The sequence below is a fragment of the Miniopterus natalensis genome, chromosome 9 (genome assembly GCF_054644295.1).
Source record: "Miniopterus natalensis isolate mMinNat1 chromosome 9, mMinNat1.hap1, whole genome shotgun sequence".
Lineage (NCBI taxonomy): Eukaryota > Metazoa > Chordata > Mammalia > Chiroptera > Miniopteridae > Miniopterus > Miniopterus natalensis.
This window is the reverse complement of record NC_142089.1, coordinates 71,039,256-71,056,925: the sequence shown is the minus strand read 5'-3', so window position 1 is coordinate 71,056,925 and position 17,670 is coordinate 71,039,256. Positions and strand designations below refer to the sequence as shown.

General features: G+C 43.9%; 1 protein-coding gene across 1 annotated transcript; it reads right to left on the bottom strand.

Annotated features, from left to right (window-relative positions):
* Positions 1-4,763: 4,763 nt before the first annotated feature.
* C9H6orf52 (chromosome 9 C6orf52 homolog) lies at positions 4,764-12,748 on the bottom strand. Its single transcript, XM_016204188.2, has 4 exons — positions 12,424-12,748; positions 12,016-12,193; positions 8,183-8,228; positions 4,764-5,088 (listed from the first exon to the last, which is right to left on the bottom strand). The coding sequence occupies exons 1-4, from the start codon at positions 12,492-12,494 to the stop codon at positions 4,931-4,933; spliced, it is 453 nt and encodes a 150-aa protein (XP_016059674.1). The 5' UTR covers positions 12,495-12,748; the 3' UTR covers positions 4,764-4,930.
* Between the last annotated feature and the right edge of the window lie 4,922 nt (positions 12,749-17,670).

The window sequence follows — 17,670 nt, the reverse complement described above, 5'->3', positions numbered from 1 at the left end:
AAGATAAAAGAAAAGACCGACGTATCAGGTTTTTCATAATTCAGTTTTCCAACCAATTACTCTGACATTTGCCCTAGGGCTCCATCTTCCGTCTTCTGAGCCTTCCTTCTGCTTCTGAGTTTAATATGATCCCAGGGCCCTTTCCACTCTAACCAGAACACATCCCTTCCATAAGCTTTGGACTTGGATTTACACTCTTAATGCTGTCCCATCTGCTCTCTGTCTTCCATAGGATCTTCTGATCTTTCTTGTTTTCCAGTTTTATAAATTAATTATGGCTAAAAATATATATCTTTTCTAAGAGACAGATCCCTTTTATCATAGGTAGAAATTAGGGCAGAGGGGAGAATAGAACAGCTCTAGCTCTATTTTTAAGGGAAATTTTCTTCACAGTTATGAGCCTCAAAGCAATGTAATCAACAAATACTTAAGAATTAACTATGAGTTTATTTCTGTTTTTTATTTTTCATTGTATTCCACTTCTCTTTCTTAGATTAATATTTTATTGGGTTGGACCACATTCTTGAGTAATTATTTAATAAGTGTTTTGAAAGTGGTATAAACTATTTGAGCTCTTGCATTTGATTTCACTTTTTTAAAAAATAAATCTGAATCTTAATCTTTTTAAAAATATGTTTTTATTGATTTCAGAGAGAGGAAGGGAGAGGGAGAGACAGAAATATCAATGATGAGAGTCATTGACACGGTGCCTCCTGCACGCCCCCTACTGGGGATCAAGCCTGAAACCAGGGCATGTGCCCTGACTGGGAATCAATCGTGACTTCTAGGTTCATAGGTCGACGCTCAACCACTGAGCCATGCCAGCCAGGCTGATTTCACCCTTGAATGATAGATTAATTGGATAGATAATTCTGAATTTAAAATAATTTCCCTTGGAACTTTGCTTTGAACACTTTTATTATCAAGTGTCACTAATGAGGAATCTGCTACCAAGATCTTTTTTCTTTATAAGTAATCTATTCTCTCTTTTTCCATATAAAACCATCTCTCTCTGCTTCCAGTAGGGCAGGAGAGAAACCCAGCAAAGCTTAGATATTATAAAAGCCTTATTAGGGGGTAACAGGACATGCAACTAGGACCTAATTCTTAGTAAGTCCACTTGGGTTTTATTCTCTAATATTAAAAAATCCCCAACATTTTGATATTTTGAATGTAAAGAACAAAGGCACAAAGCCCATCCTGCCATCTGGTCAGTTTCTGCAGTTCTTTCTTTAGCCTGTTTCCTCCTATTAGAGGCTTCTCTGGTTAAACAAGACATGCACATAACAAGTTTCTCTCTCAGCAGGTCCCCCGATACAGGTGTCTCAACAATGGTCCGCACTTGGCTGAGAAGGCAGAAAGGGGTGGGTTCTTACTTCTGCAAGCTTCAAGCCGAGGTGCAATCAAGAACGCCAGTGGGGCAGATGCATTTCAAACGTTCCGAGCAGCTCCTGCCTCATGTTAAACAGGCATCTCAATTCTAAAATATTCATGGCTGAAGTTTTGAAGACGCCCACCTCCCCCCACTGCTCTCCCAGTTTTCTCCATTTTAGTAAATGGAACCACTCTCCACGCCATCACTCAGGCCAAAATCTGAGGGGTAACTCTGGATTCCTGTCTCCCTCAGTGCTATTTACAAGAGTTGCTATTGCATCTCCAGAAAGTACCTCCAGTTTCTCCACCTCTCTCCAAATACACAGCTACTGCCCGAGGAAAAGCCACCCGCCCTCTTCCAGGACAGCTGCACGTTTCCTCACTGTGCTCCCACCTCTGCTCCTCCCTCCCACCAAGCGGTGCTCCATAAAGCAGCCCAAGCGATGCTCTAAAGACATATTACAGACCTCTGAGGCCCCTCCTTAGAATCCTTCAGCTGCTTCCTGACACGATTTTTTTGTTTTTTAAATATTGGTTACTTTTTTTAAAAAAAATATACCTTTATTGATTTCAGAGAGAGGAAGGGAGAGGGAGAGAGAGAAACATCCATGATGAGAGAGTCATTGATCGGCTGCCTCCTGCACGCCCCCAACTGGGAATCGAGCCCGCAACCCGGGCATGTGCCCTGACCCGGAATCGAACCCGGATCGCCTGGATCCTAGGTCGATGCTCAACCGCTGAGCCATGCCCGGGCGGGCCTGATATGATTTTAATAAAATCTCTGCCTGGCCTTCTCTATGACCGGCAGGCAACCCACGCATCCTCAACAGGGGACGTCGCCCCCGAAGAGGTAGAAAGTGGTGTTCCCGAGAGTGGAGGAGGGGAATAAAAAATCTTCCTCTTTCCCATGTATAAAGCACAGATACAGAGCATATATAACATCTATGGAATTAAAATGTCATGGGGGAGATGAGGAAACAATGTCTAAAAGGGTTCCTAAGGGGGCCGTAATAAAAACGGCTGAGAAACACTGCTCTGACTTCATGCCAGGCCCTTCCTCCCCTTACCCGCTGGACCAGTGTTGTACATCAACCCTTGTGCGGTGTGTCATCTGCGCTGCCTAATGTGGTAATCCCTAGCCACATGTGGCTATGGAGCACTTGAAATGTGGCCACTGAAACAGAGGAACTGAATTGTTAATTTTCACTAATTAAAATTTAGATTTCAACAGCCACATGGGCTGCCGTATTAGACAGCGCAGCTCTAGACACGATTGGTCTCCTTTTGATTCAAGACACCAAGTTTTTGCACGTACTGATGTACCTGTTAGGATGCTTTGCTGCAAAAACAAAAATTCAGAGAGGATTATATAGTAAGAAAATAAGTTATCACCCTGAGCCAAAAGGTTGCAGGTTCAATCCCTGGTCAGGGTGCAACTGATCGATGTTTCTCTCTTTCCCTCCCTTCCTCTCTCTAAAGTCAATACAAACATATCCTCAGGTAAGGATTTAAAAAAGAAGAAAACAGGCCAGCCAGCATGGCTCAGCAGTTGAGTATCAACCTATGATCCAGGAGATCAAGGTTTGATTCCCGGTCAGGGCACATGCCAGGGTTGTGGGCTTGATCCCCAGCAGGGGGTTTGCAAGGGGCAGCTGATCAATGACTCTCATCATTGATGTTTCTGTCTCTCTCTCCCTCTCCCTTCCTCTCTCTGAACTCAATAGAAAATATATTAAAAAAAAATAAGACATTTAAAAAAAAGAAAATATATTATTGTACAAAATAAGTCCAGATATAGAGAGACTCCAGGGTTGGCTAATTCACAGCTCAATGTCATTGTCATGGATCCAAGTTCTTTGCATCAGGTTCACTGTCATTCCCAGTGGATAAGCACTGCCTTTAGTTGTTCCCCTAATGGTCACTATATGGCTGCAAGGGTACCAGGCATCACATCTCAACCTAATGTTCAAAAGAAAGAGAAGTCAGCATCTTTTGTTTCTCCATTTGAAAGTGAGGAAAACTTCTCACATCTCATTAGCCAGAATTCTGTCATGTCTCTATATAACCCAATGACTAGCAAGAGAAATGAGACGACTATGTGTGGCTCAGATCATATAAGAGCGATTCCCTGGGGTCAGACATGGTGCTGGTCCCAAAACACATGGCTGTAAGAGAAGAGTGGATACTTAAAGAGGTGAAGGCGCTGCAAGAAAGGGACTTGCACGCCTTGTATGGGGTGGCACATGAAAGGAGAACCTCACCCACCTTACTACACAGAACTAAATGGAACCAGTTGGGCATTTCCCAATGCCAATGGTTCTCAAAGTGCTGTTTCTCCGCCAGCAGCATCAGCATTACCTAGACTTTATAGAACTGAGAGTCTCCAGGTTGAACCCAGACCTAGTGAATCAAACTCTGGGGGTAGTACCCAGGAATCTGTGTTTTAACAGGCCTTCCAGGCATTTCTGATGTACCCTAAAGTTTGAGAACTATTATCCTATCTCACTGACTCTCAATCGGGAGCAATTTTGTCCCCAGGGGACATTTGGCAATGTCTAGAGACATTTTGGTTGTCACAACTGGAGTGTGGAGTGCTATTGGCATGTAGAGGTCAGGACAATGCACAGACAGCCTCCACAACAAAGAGGTGTCCACCCCAAAATGTCAACAGTGCCAAGGTAGAGAAACCCTGTCCTCTGCCATGAGGCACAGCCAGCTCCTTGGGAGGGGCTGCAGCCACCTGGCTCTCCATACTAGATTCGGCTCTTTGAGCCCTGTTGGGACAGGATTAGCATGCCTTAACCACTCTCAGAGCAGGAGTGTCTGATCAACTCTTCTAAGCAACAAATCTTCAGGCCTTCAAGCCACCCAAATCAGTCCCAGGACTCTCACTTAAGCATCCATCCCTGATGAAGGAATGAGCAAGACAGTGCTTATCTTCAGAATGAAAAAAGGGCGTATTTTATAAGGGGCACAGTCAATATGTGCATCAAAGGTTCAGAACCGGCCTTTTCGGGAGCCCAACTCCTCTCTTAGAAGGCTAATAGGCAAGCTTTTTCCATGCTTAGGAATTTTTCTGTTCAGTGGAGATGAGGGAGCCTCCGCTGTCTTGAGCCTGAGGGTCAGGAAAAGGAGATCAAGCATCAAGTTCTCATCTACCTTTCCCATACAAGATGCAGGCGAGAAACCTGCACCTCTGTGGATAGGAATTCTCTCTGTGAGGGTTTAACATTAGAGGAGAGCAGCAGATCACATCAGAGTAGCTAAGGCCACAATCAGTTCAGGTCAGACCCATCACATACTAAACCTATTGTCAAAAGTCTTACAGTGCGGCCTGTTCTACCACAGCCTCTTCGGGCACTTTATGTAATATAACACAGTTCCGGAAATGGATGCAATGGTAAAGTTTATTTTCATTATGTTCTATCATTCCAATCATACTCAAGTCCTGGGAATTTGTCTTGTCATACAGAACCCAGTATATTCCTGGGAGAATTTTTTATTTTTTTGAAAAACAAAAACAAACAGGATACAGTTCATATGACAGTTGGGTAGCTTAACAAACATCTGGCTTCTGTGGGGTCTCATCTGGGATTGTAGAGTCAACTGTATCCAGAGGCTGCCAGTGGCAATTCATGAGAGAGTCGTAGAGTTCTTCACTTTTCACCATAAACTCTTTGTTTAATTCCTCAATATTCAAATAGAGATTGGGATCTGCAGAAGCCAATAATGCATGTGAAAAAAAATACTAGAGTTTGACAAGACATATATTAAAAATGGCTTACAGTTTTTAAAAAACATTAGCAGGAGATATTTAAGGCAGTTAATGTTAAAATTTTAAATTGTGTTTCCTTTAAATGAGGCTTGAAAACAGAAATTGAGGCTGAGAAAGAATTAGTGCTACCAGACTCAACGAGCATCTGGATCGTGAACGAGGTGGGAGTGGGCGGACTCTAGAGAGGTTCTGGAGAGGAACAGACAGTATTTGGAGATGGAGTCAATCTGGGGTAAAAGAGAAAGTGGGGAGGGGTTGAGGATGACTCCCGAGTTTCCAGCATGAGCACCTGGGTGGATAGGGTGCCAAACAGTGAGCCAGGACCAAGTCCCTGACGGGGCTTTGAAAAAATAACCATGCTGCTCTACCTGCTTAGTTAACAGACTGACATGTGAATAGATTATATGCAGCAACCGATTTAGAAAAAGGGAGGAGCCTGGCCTTCCTTCTCTGAAACCCTGCGATGCGAGGAGGTGCTCTGTTATCATGAAAGCATCACACCTACATATTCAGTTCAAATTGCCAGGTTCCAAGGTCACTGACTTTTTTATATGCAGTCCTTTTCTTTTCTTTTTTTTTTGGGGGGGGGGCAGGTCTTCGCTCATTTAGGGCCTTAATTTGCTTCCTAGTAATCACATTTGTTCCTGATATTCATTTGTATTTATTTATATGCCTGTTATAAACAGTTTGTGCCCCCCCCCATTCATACATTGAAACTCTAACTTCCAATTTGATGATATTTGGAGATGGGGTCTTTGGGAGATAATTAGGGTAAGATGAGATCATGAGATCCCTAGTTCCATGGGCTTAGTGCCCCTTATAAAAAGGACACCAGAGCTCGAGATCTCTCTTCCCCATCACATGAGGATATGAGAAGGTGGCCATCTGCAAGCCAAGAAGAGAGCCCTCACCAGAAACCGAATCAGCTGCACCGAATCTTGGACTTTCCACTGTCCAGAACTACGAGAAATAAATTTCTGTTGTACCCAGTCTGCAGCATTTTGTTATAGCAGCCTGAACTCCCTAATGTGATGTCCTTCTGTAATTATCTTTGTCGAACCAAGATCATCCAATAGCCCCACATCATATAAGTTTCGTGAGCTACTTCTTATTTTTCTTCGCTGGGGTCCTTTGTGGCCGTGCCGTCTGATACTTGTTCTTTAGAGCTTCCCACCCCTTTTGAACCATCTTTCCTTTGAGAGCTAGGGGGTCATAAAATTAGATATTTCCAGGTTTCCCTGAACTTTCTGAATTTTTCTTTCCTAAAGTCACGCTCCAGGGTCCTTTCCTTCATTGCCATGGGCAATTGTTGGCTAAAAGGCTCCTGACTCTGCATGTCCGTGGTGGGGGGAGAGGTGTCAGGACCACATGCTCACGAGCACTGTCTCTCCTGTAACCTGTGGCCTAGAAAACAAACATCAGCTAGAAATCACAGATTAATGATGTAGGCCATAGGGGTAATAGAAGCCTATAAAAGACAAACGCATTACATCTTTCCTAAACCTGCGGGCCCCCCAGACCTGTGCTGTCCAATACAGTAGCCACTAGTCACAGGTGGCTAGCGAGCACTTGAAGTGTGGCTAATCCTAGCTGAGATGTGATGTAAACATACATTGCATTTTGAAAACTTGGTATTAAAATTTTTTTACATTTCATTAAATTTTGATATTGATTACAGGTTGAAATAATATTTTGAATATATTAGATTAAGTTTTAAATATTTAAATTAATTTTCCCTGTCTCTTTCTGTTTTTTGAGTTTGGCTACTAGAAAATGTAAAACTACCTATGTGGGTGGATTTATGTTTCGTATTACTTTCCTACTGGATAGAGCTGCTCCAGGCGTGTGAACAGCTAACCCTCCAGGGGTTATTATGTGCCACACCCTGTTAAGCACTTAAAAGCACTTTAGAGCTATTGTCCTCACTCTTCGTAGGAGGTGGGTCTTAAATCCCATTTTATAGGTGGGGATGCCAATGCACTGGAGATTAATTTGTCTGGAATTACAGAGGGAGTAAGAGAGATCTGAACCCTGGCAGTCTGGACTCAGAAAGCACAATCTTATTGTATGTCTTCCTCTGTTACTTTTATAGTGTCTGAAGAACTGATAAAAGCAGGGAGAACAGACTCACACTTTAACCAGCATGAAATCCCCCTGAGAGCTGAAATGAGCACCTGTTATTCACATTGCAATCCAAGTACTGAAAACTAGAACTGCCCCATAAGCATTTGAAGATTTCTTTTAAACATCCATTTCATTCCATTTAAACCCTGAGCCCCAACTAACACGAGGACTTTGGGTTGGTTACTGGGACTGCAAAGACGGACACTCCCACATTTGATAAAACTGAGAAGGCAGTGGGTGGGTTTGTCCTGTGGGGGTGGGTGAGGGTAGGGGAAGCGACCAGATGGACATGTGATTAGACAGGCATTTAATAAGAAACGGGCAAAAGGATTCTCTGCATTTCTCTTCTATTTCTCTTTCCATCCCTTAAAATAAATAAAAGAAGCCAAATGTATTGTTCTCTTCCTTGAATAGGACACTGTCAGAAACAGGGTTTTTCTCTGGGCAGATAAACCTTGGTCTTTTCAAAACAGATCAAGAACTACGTGAAGAAACACCTGACACGACCGAGGGGGCCTGTTGAGTCCTCTAGGAACCAACAGCCCTGAGGGAAGCTAGGCAGCCAAGGTCACAGCGACTGCCTCATGCTTTTGTCCTTAAAAATAAAAATTAAAGCATAATTAATCCCGAAGTCTAAACTTATGAAGAAAATAGATCTTAAAATCAACTTATCTTATTTTTTGGAAATGTCCCCATTTCCCAGTCCTCCAGAAAGACCTAGAGAGGAGGCTTAGCTAAAGCTGTTCTCACAGAAGCAAACACGAAGTGAATTGCTAAGAGAATGGCGTAGGCAACCTACGCTGGTATTTTCCAGGAGGATCTCTCAGTTCCTAGCCAGTTGAGTGAATGAGGAACCTGGAAACTGGTTGAGCTTTGTTTTTAACTACCGTAACACAAGGTTTATGTTACCTTCTAGTAGGTCTTCATCTTGGTTTTCTGCCAGAGCTGTGGCTTCCTACAATGAAAATCAGTATTTTAAGAAAATAATAATTTTACTATCACATATGCTTTCTTAGAAAAATATAGTGCTCACAAATAATACCTAAAATACTAAACTCCCTTTAGATCAAATTTATTTTTCAACTTTGATTAGAAAAGTCTTTAAATGATATAATACTACAATTATGAAATGAATGAACTGAGTCAATAGAAGAAAGTTCACAAAGGAGCAAGGCCAACAAAGAGAGGCCTCTGGCCTCTATGAAGCTTGAGAACTGGCATCTTAGGGCCTGAGACAGGAACCTGACAGCAGGGATGCTGGCATCCAGACCCTATAGTGCCCAAACTAGATGCCAACTCTCTACCTGGAGCTCTGCCCTTCCTTCCAGGGGGCAATCTGCAAAGTCTCCATGAGCACATCCCCAGCTCCCCGGCTCAACTGAGGACCACCACAGTAGGAGCTTAAGGAGCTGCCAAGGCTACAGAAAAGCTAACCAATCAACCATCATCTTACATAATGAGATAAGTAAATCCCAGAAGCACTCCCCAAATAAGTCTGGGCTGGTTAACCCAGACTGTTGGCTCTACTGGGGCATAAGTTTCTATGACTCCTCTTTATAGGCACCTGTTGGAAACCTGTCTTTGTTAAGGATGAGCAGCTGTTCCAAGGAACCACCCCCATCCAGAAAGGGCTGAGTTAGCTCCGCACCATTGACTGTAATTAAGCCTCTCTTGCTGATAGAACAAGGTTACATAGAAAGCCAAAGATCACCTATCTCCTCTCTTCAATCTGTCTGAAAGTATGCCTCTCTTTCGCTCCAAAATAGGTCCTGATTTGGAAAATAAATTATATAGTTACCATAAATTTAATCACAGCATTAGAGTATTTTTTCTGTTTAGAAGCCAGAATCCATCTTAAATGAGGCCTTTTTTTTCTCTTTTACATTCTCACCCAAGGATATTTTTCCCATTGCTTTTCAGAGAGAGTGGAAGGGAGGGAGGGGGGGAGAGAGAGGGAGAGAGAGGGAGAGAGAGGGAGAGGGAGAGAGAGAGAGAGAGGGAGAGAGAGGGAGGGAGAGGGAGGGAGAGGGAGGGAGAGAGAGGGAGAGAGAGGGAGAGAGAGGGAGAGAGAGGGAGAGAGAGGGAGAGAGAGGGGGAGGGGGGGAGAGAGAGGGGGAGGGGGGGAGGGGGGGGGAGAGAGAGAGAGAGAGAGAGAGAGAGAGAGGAACATTGATGTGAGAGAGACACACTGAGTGGTTGCCTCCCGCATGAGACCGGACCAGGCTGGGGGTCAAGCCTGCAGCTGAGGTTATGTGCCCTTGGCTGGAATCGAATCTGGGACCCTGAAGTCCTAGGGCTTACTGACTTGAGAGTGAGAGTGGGGGGGGGAGAGGAGAGAATGGGGAGAGGGAGAGAGAGAGAGAAACATCAACCGGTTGCCTTCCCATACACACCCTGACCAGGGATCAAACCCAAAATCTAGCTATGTCCCCTGACTGGGAATTGAACCCGCAGCCTTTCCCTGTATGGGACGACGCTCCAGCTGAGCCCCCGGCCAGGGCACATTTCCTCCCTTTGAATGTGTGCTCTGGGAAATGTGGACCCTAAATTACGAGGCTGTGGGGAGCAGGAGCTGTCTGGACACAGGGCACTCTCTCCGGTCTGAGGCTCACCCGGGCAGTGCATGCTGCTGGTTGTCCTAAAAGAAGGGCACATCTGTAAATGGTTCTCCTCTGAAAGAGGCAGTTTGTGCTGATGGACCCCCAAAGACCTGAGAATCATTCTGAAGGCATACACTTCTGTAATCTTAGGCAGGACACAATGTCAAAATGGAGAGGCGAGCCCCTTAACTTGGGGAGGTCAGGGCTAGGGACACGGGTGTGCTACAGCGGTAAGGGCGCAACAGAACTACAACACCTCACGGAGGGCACTTGAGTAGGGAAAGACCCCCGAAGAGCCTTACCATCTTGAAGTTTGCTCACCAGCTTCAAAACCGGGAACTCCCACCAAGAGAGCAGGCAGGTGGCACACGTATGGTAACCACAGCCACAGAGAAACTGTTCAGAATTCCTGAATGAAAAATTCCATGTTCTAATAATTTGACTAGAAAATGAAATATTAAAAATCCAAAATTTGTCGACAAAAATGGAAAGAAGGAAGGAGCGAAAAGGTGGCATGGAGAGACAAAAAGGTGTTAATTTCTTCTTTTTTCATGAATGGAGAGATAAAGAAATACTTTCATTTCTGGAGTTGGTAATACACTCGAACCTATACTCCTCTATTTAAAGATATAAAGGTGAGCAATACAAGTCAGATAGACCATCTCCCAAAAAAGAAAAAAGAGGGGTGAAAGGAAAAAAAAGTGTTAAAACCTCAGGCAATATAGCAAAAGATTTTTTAAAAAGACGTAATATGAAGCATCTTCTAAAAGGGTAAAACCCAAATTGGGTTTAAAAGAAAAAAAAGCAAGACGTCTATCAAGATATTTTCTCTAAGAGACACACCTAAAACAGGCTTGAAAGACTTAAAATGAAAGTTTGAGGAATAAAATACCACACAAATGCAAATTCTAAAAACGGGTTAGCCGTTAAATTCAACTCTGGTGTAAATTCAATCAAGGCCATCACACAAAGAGTGTCACTGTGCACAGTAGGAAATAAACAGGGGAGAAAAACCTGTAACACTTTGACTGCAAAGGGCTAATTTCCCTAATATGTAAATACCTTACACAGCCAAGAGAAAGGGGCACAACACAAAAGAAAAAGGTAGGCAAAAACACCAACTCAATCAGAACACCGATACCAATAAACACCTGAGAAGGTGTTTGCCCTCAAAAATAGACAAAGGCCTTCCTCACATTTCCAATTGGCTAATCACACAGAAAACAAAACGCAAACAACAACAAAAAATTACAGAGAAGCAAGCATACCTACAACAGCAGTGGAAAGCGGAAACTCAGGCAGGTTTTTTGGTAAGTTGCTGATTAAAATCTTAAATGACCTATCCTTTAATCCAGGTCTTCCACTTCCAGAACATTTTCTTAGCCAAAAACACTCAGATGCTTACAGACAAATAAATAAAAGGAAGCTTGTTAAGGCACGGAGACTGTTTAAAATGTCTGTCAATAGGGATGAGCTAAAGTCACAGCACATCCAAATGGGCAGCTTTGAAAGAAAGCTCTCCTGGTGCAGCCTATAAGCAGAAGGGAGCAAGAGGCAGACAGGGACACGCCGCGCAGTGCAGTCCTGCCCAGGCAGGAATAAAGCCCAAGCACAGGGGGAACTCCAGAGGACAAGGGCAACTTCAACAGTGTTTTCTGCGAAGTGGGGAGGGAATGGGAGAGTGGGGGGATGGGGGGTGCTTTCCCTCACTCCACTACATCTTTCTGTGGTTTCAGTACTTTAGTCATCAAAATATTAAAGTATCTTTTAAAAAGTGTGTTAATGTTCACTGCTGTATCAAAACAATACCAAAACAAAAACAATACCAAGAACCCGCCACCTCCTGTCCTATCTTAAGTGTTTAAGAGTAAAATCTATTGAAAGATGATCATCTAAAATTTAGTAACAAGAATTTAGGCACAAGACTTCATCAGCCTGTTATTTGGTTTTTGGAAGAGTCAGGACTTAAATCGTTTGCAAGTCAAAATTTCTTGGGTCATCAGTTGTCACTCGGTGGTATTAAAATAGGGAGCAAAAGCCACGGCCGTGGGAATCCGAGTGGCAGGCTGTGGCGGTGTGAAGGTAGGAAGGTGTTTCCACATTGGGCACACGAAGGACACAGGATTCGTTCTAGAGTGATACCTCGGGCGTCACCGAAGCTTCCGCGGGGCGTCCAGAGGTCCCACGCGCAGAAAGGTTGTGTTCACTTCCATTCACTGCACAGCCACAGCTGCAGCCAGAAAGAGGACACCAGCTGTGCTGCTGCTCATACCCGCTGCCAGCCGGGTAACCCTGGTGGGGCTGGAACTTCGGGTTCACTCTGCTAGCAGAGGGGAGACACCAGGAATGACATCACCAACCAAGGCAGAATCCTTCAAAACCACAGGGCTCTTTCTCCTTCCCCAGAAGTTACAAGAAGTTTGATTTCTGCTTTAATTGTTGAAGAGCACCAATTTTCAAAGCCATAGTTTGTAAGTTGCTGAAAGATATATAAGAAATAGAACACTAAATGACCTTCATTTTCACTTAGAGTAGGAAAAAACACCTCACCTTTGCCAGTACCAGTAATAATGATTTTGTTGAGCTATGTCAAAACCTCCAAAACTCTGCTGTCCGGCCATTTATCCAGAAACTTGATAAAAAGAGACAAAGAATCTACAGTTTTTACTCCTGAGTCAAAAATTCCAGCTTGTGAGCTAAAGCCTCTCAACCCGGCAAATAACTCTCACAATTGCTTTAATTCCTGCTAAACAATTAACTGCTTGGCTTTCACGACAATGAGGTTAAGGTGTGGGGAGAGGCAGGGAGTCACCTGGGGTAACCGCAGCAAATTCTTCAGCTGGCTTTGGGCTGCCAGCCCCTCTCTCAACCATCAGGCCTGGGGAAGCTGCAGAGCTCTAGGGGGACAGGGGGGTGGTATGTGTTGGGCAACTGCGAAGGACACAGAAGTCTCCACCCCCACCTCCTAGATAAGAGAGTTACTTTTAATAATTAAAATTTTAGGACAAATACCACAATCTGATGTTCCCTTCTCAGTTTAGTTATCTACAAACAGAACCAGCACCTAGTGGACGTTTTTCCCCCCTACAGGTTGAAATCATCCCAGCCAGCTGGTGGGAAGAACTGGTACATCACACACATGAGCACATGCGCACGCACATACCCCTCCCTACCTTAATACAAGTACAGACAAAAAAACTGAAAAAAATAAATCTGTGGTTCAGTATTTTTTTTTTTTAAAGCACAGTTAAGCTTCCCAAACGTCAATGCATGTTCGCAATAACTGGGCATGTTGTTTAAACTGTATGTTATGGTTCCATAGATTTGGAGTGGACCCTCAGAGTCTGCCTTTTCTAGCCAGCTCCCATACACTTTAAGTAGGAAGGCTACCCAAAATGTCAAAATTTAAGAAGATAACTTGTGAGTCCGAAAAGGAATAGTCAGGGCCTGGCAGGAGTGGCTCAGTTGGTTAGGCTTCATCCTGTGCACTGAAATGTTGCCAGTTCGATCCCAGGTCAGGACATGTACCTGGGCTGCAGGTTCCATCCCCAGCCAGGGCACGTACTTATGGAAGGCAACCAATTAATGCTTCTCTCACACTGATGTTTCTCTCTCTCTTTCCCCCTTCCTCTCTCTAAGCATGCCCTCTGGTATCCTCAAGTGAAGATTGAGAAAAACAAAAAAACAGCCCTAGCCAGTCTGGCTCAGAGTGTCGGCCTGTGGGCTGAGGGTCCCAGGTTCGACTCCAGCCAAGGTCATATGCCTCGGTTGCAGGGTCCATCCCTGGCCCTGGTTGGGGCACGTGCAGGAGTCAACCAATCGATGTGTCTCCCTTGAATCAATGTTTCTCTCTCTCTCTCTCTGAAAAGCAATGGAAAAAATATCCTCGGGTAAGGATTAAAAAAAAAGGAACAGGGTTTCGCAATTTCCCTGAAGCTTGTTAATAACTAACTATTCCTCTATTAATGAACTATTCCACTCTTCCAGTGCTTGATGTATTCTATATGTGCCTGTAATGAGAAAAATAATAGTCATGATGAATTTAAACTATTCACCCATTAGTTACTGAGCCCCTACAAGGCAGGGTGACTGGCACTGGTAGCCCAGCGGAGGTTATACTCTAGTGGATCTCCCATGTCTTCAGAGAGATGTCGCTGATTAGCAGCTGTGGCACACATTGCTAGGTACCACCCAATATTGTTTCCTTTCCTTTTCTTCCTTAATAACAGAGCCCTGATTTAATTTGGGGGCAGCAGCAGGCCTCCCTAAAAGACTACATGTCCTACCTTCCCCCTTGCAGGGGATGTGGCCAGGTGGCCAAAGTCTGGCTAATAAGATGTAAGTAAGAGCTATGATAAGGGGATTGAGGAAGGCTGTGCAGACAAAGGCAGGCCTTTTTGCCCTCCACCCTTTCCCCAAGTGCTGACAGGTGTGACGGCTGGAGTCAAAATAACTGCACCTATCTTGGCCTATGGGATGATATCAAGGAGTAAGTCCGGCATGCAAATATAGGATTGGAAACAGAGAATGGGTCTGGGACCCAAGGACTGCAGACTGACCCCTGTACTAGCACTACACTAGCCTACCTCCAGTTCTAAGAAATAAATGTCTTAAGCCACTGTCGTGTTAAGTTATATGAAGTTACATAGTTCTTTAACAGCTTAGATATAAAATAAAGTATCAGTTAAAGATTTTCTTTTATATTAGGTTTTTTTTCTCCCTCTCTTATTTTTAGGACTTAATTTTTTTTTTTTAAGAAAATCATAGTTCTGGCTATGATGGGTGAGAGAGGACGCTGGATGGAGAGGAAAGTGGGAGTTGAACATTGATAATAAGGTGCTGGGGAGGCTGAGGATGGGAGAGGCCAATGCAGAAAGTTGAAGTACCTGGGAAGGTGGCCAGAGTGGCCCAGAGCACCGTGAGCAAGGCTCCAGAGCTGAAGATAGACATTCAAGGGTTTTGCAGATGAGAGTGACAGGGAAGGGTTCACAGACAGTTTTGCTTTCTAAAAGCCTCCAATGCAAGCTTCTCATATTTCACCTGGATTAGTCCCATGAAACAAGTGAAGCAAATTTATATCAGGTTAGACCATTGGCCAGTGTCCGGAGGAAGTAGCCCACTCTGTTTCCCTCAGCCCTACGTGCAAAGGGGACCAGAGTCCTCTGGGAATGCAAGCGCATGCAACCTCTGAAACTTAGCAGACTTGCTACCTGTTACATTGAGAAAAGAGGATAATGGGGCAGGAATACTAGACTCACGTGGCATTTCTAACAGGGCTGGTTTTTCTCCACTGTGTCCTGCTTTTAGCCCAGTATATCCACTTTATCACTACCCCTACCACAAATCCCCCCCAAAAGAAAAACTGGCTGCTTTTTCTTTAGCAAGCCAAAGCCAGGCACTCAACAAATATTTATTGAAAGAATGAATAAATAAATGCATGGCTTACATGTAAAAAGCTTTCAATCAGTAATTTAAAAGCAAAACTAAAAATCCTGTTGTGTTTTAGTATTAACCAGCTCTGAATAGCTGGTTGTTTCTTGGCAAGTTTTCACAAGAACGAGACTAAATGGCTTCTTACATCCTGAGTTTGAAAAAGGAACAGGAGGTTTTGCAGGAAGTATGTTCAGTCTGAATCCAGTTGAACAGGTACATAATTTTGTATTGTGTTCTTCTTTTACATAATGAAAAACCACGGTTAAAGAGAATGCTCAAGCCCAAGTACACAGAAAAAGCAGCAGCAGCACTAGGTCTACTGTTACTTAGCTGTGTGGTTTTGAAAGAGTTCCTCTGCTGGACCTATTTCAGCATTTATGACCTTGGACTGCACTAGTGTATTTTTATCTTAACGAGGCTCTAATCTTTTAAAAAATGTAACAAAATTTTATCAATGCTCTCCTCCAAAAATTTTGCATATAATTTCAGGGGATTCAAAACTGCAGAAAACAATCCATGAGCTCCCTAGTAGAAGCACCTGAACTAGATGCTGAGGTCATCTGAGCTCTGCAATTGGTTCCACTCATCTCTAACAGTAAAAAAAAAGAGTAAACCACTTTGAGTTATATTTGTTGCTTACACTATGGTTTTCATTCTAGAAGCAACTATATTCTAAAAGATTGGAGCAAAAGGCTTTTTCAAGCCTCAAGGTTTGTGTCTAAAATGTGTCAAATATTGCCCTAGCTGTTTTGGCTCCGTGGTTAGAGCGTCAGCCTGAGAGCTAAAGGGCCCCGGGTTTGAATGCAGCCAAGGACACGTCCTTGGTTGAAAGCTCAATCCCCAGCTCTGGTCAGGGCAACCAACCGACGCTTCCCTTTCTCTCTCTGTCTCCCTTTTCCTTCCTCTCTGAAAAGCAATGAAAAAATATCCTCAAGGGAGGATTAAATAAAGTGTGTCAAATACTTAAACAAGTAAAAGTGTGGCAATCTGATAACAGATGCTGAACATAGTAATTATCCTGTAATAGTGATATGTTAAAATTAATTTTAAAAAATATTAAATAAGTACTAATTCTTCACAGACAGACAGCAGGTGAGATTTCTCTGGGGTGAAGAGGCAGGGCACCAGGGGCATTCCGGAAGCAGCAGAATATACACAGCACAGGATTTTGAAACAGTTTTATTCAAACTATTTTTTCCCTTTCGGATGAGAAAATATTACTTTCACATTAAAATAAACAGATATGTCATGGAGTAAAACGCAAAAAGACGTATTTTTTAAAATATGAGGCTTCAAGGAAATGCCCAGCTTACTCAACCTTTTTTTTTTCCTTTATTGATTTTTAGAGAGGGAGAGAAACATCAATTTGCTGTTCCACTTATTTATGCATTGTTGATTCTTGTATGGGCCCTGACTGGGGTTCGAACCCACAACCCTGGCGCTTAGAGAGAATGCTCTAACCCAGAGGTGCCTGGCCAGGGGACACCTCCTCAAGCAACTCACACACCTCTCACCTTAGTGGGTCTCGGGAGGTAACAGTCAAGAAACAGTAAATAGGAAATAATTGAAATAGTAAAATAACTTCTGACTTTTTGTGACATAAAAAGATAATCAGCACAAAACAAAGACGTTACTATAAAACAGTGAATAACTACAGGTTTCCCAGAGACTGGGAATTAGTTTAGCTACAGCATTCCAGGGCCCGGGGAGTGTGTACAGGTGGAGTCGCCCAAGCATCCAAAGTGAAGTCGCTTCCACAAGACCAAGCATCAGTCGAAGCGAACCCGAGTTAAATACAAACATGTACAGACAATTCAGGACACCGGAGGACGCTCTTGGAAACAAAAGGGCGTGAGTGCTAGAAGATTAGCTCTAAATGGCGTTTGATGAATCGACACTGACCTTTGCATCTACCCCCTGCCGGCCAAACCGACCTGCTCTGGCGTCTATAGGCGGCGAATGACACATCCCAGGATTTGTGCGAAGATGTCATTCCTAACACATCCCGAAACCTCCAAACCTCATGAAAATCTCAAATGTAAATAAAGGCCATCTTATTTTATTAACGTTTTGACTTTGCACCTAAGCGGGGGAGGTGGTGAAACTTAATGACACCCTCTGGATGACCGAGCCTTTCTTCCCCAGGAGCCGGTCTTCAGGCCCTTCAGGCAAAGCGCCCTCCCCCCTCCCCAGGACCCGCCGCAGCGCCGGCCGCCCGGCCCGGCGTCGGACACGCGAGCCCAGCAGGGAGAAGAGCTGCGCAGGCCCCAAGTCCCGCGCCCTCTTTGCCCCGCTGAGCCAGCGTGAGAGAGAAAAAGGCTCATTCCACCGCTTCCTGCACAAAAAGGAGACCTAACGCCCTCC

What these genes read in the sequence shown, in the direction of transcription:
- C9H6orf52 (XM_016204188.2), bottom strand. Translation starts at nt 12,494, where the DNA reads ATGGCCGGACAGCAGAGTTTTGGAGGTTTTGACATAGCTCAACAAAAT. An exon ending in TATTACTGGTACTGGCAAAG is followed by an intron (nt 12,194 to 12,423) that starts GTGAGGTGTTTT and finishes CTCTGCTAGCAG; the next exon opens with AGTGAACCCGAAGTTCCAGC. An exon ending in AGATGAAGACCTACTAGAAG is followed by an intron (nt 5,089 to 8,182) that starts GTAACATAAACC and finishes TGGCTTCTGCAG; the next exon opens with ATCCCAATCTCTATTTGAAT.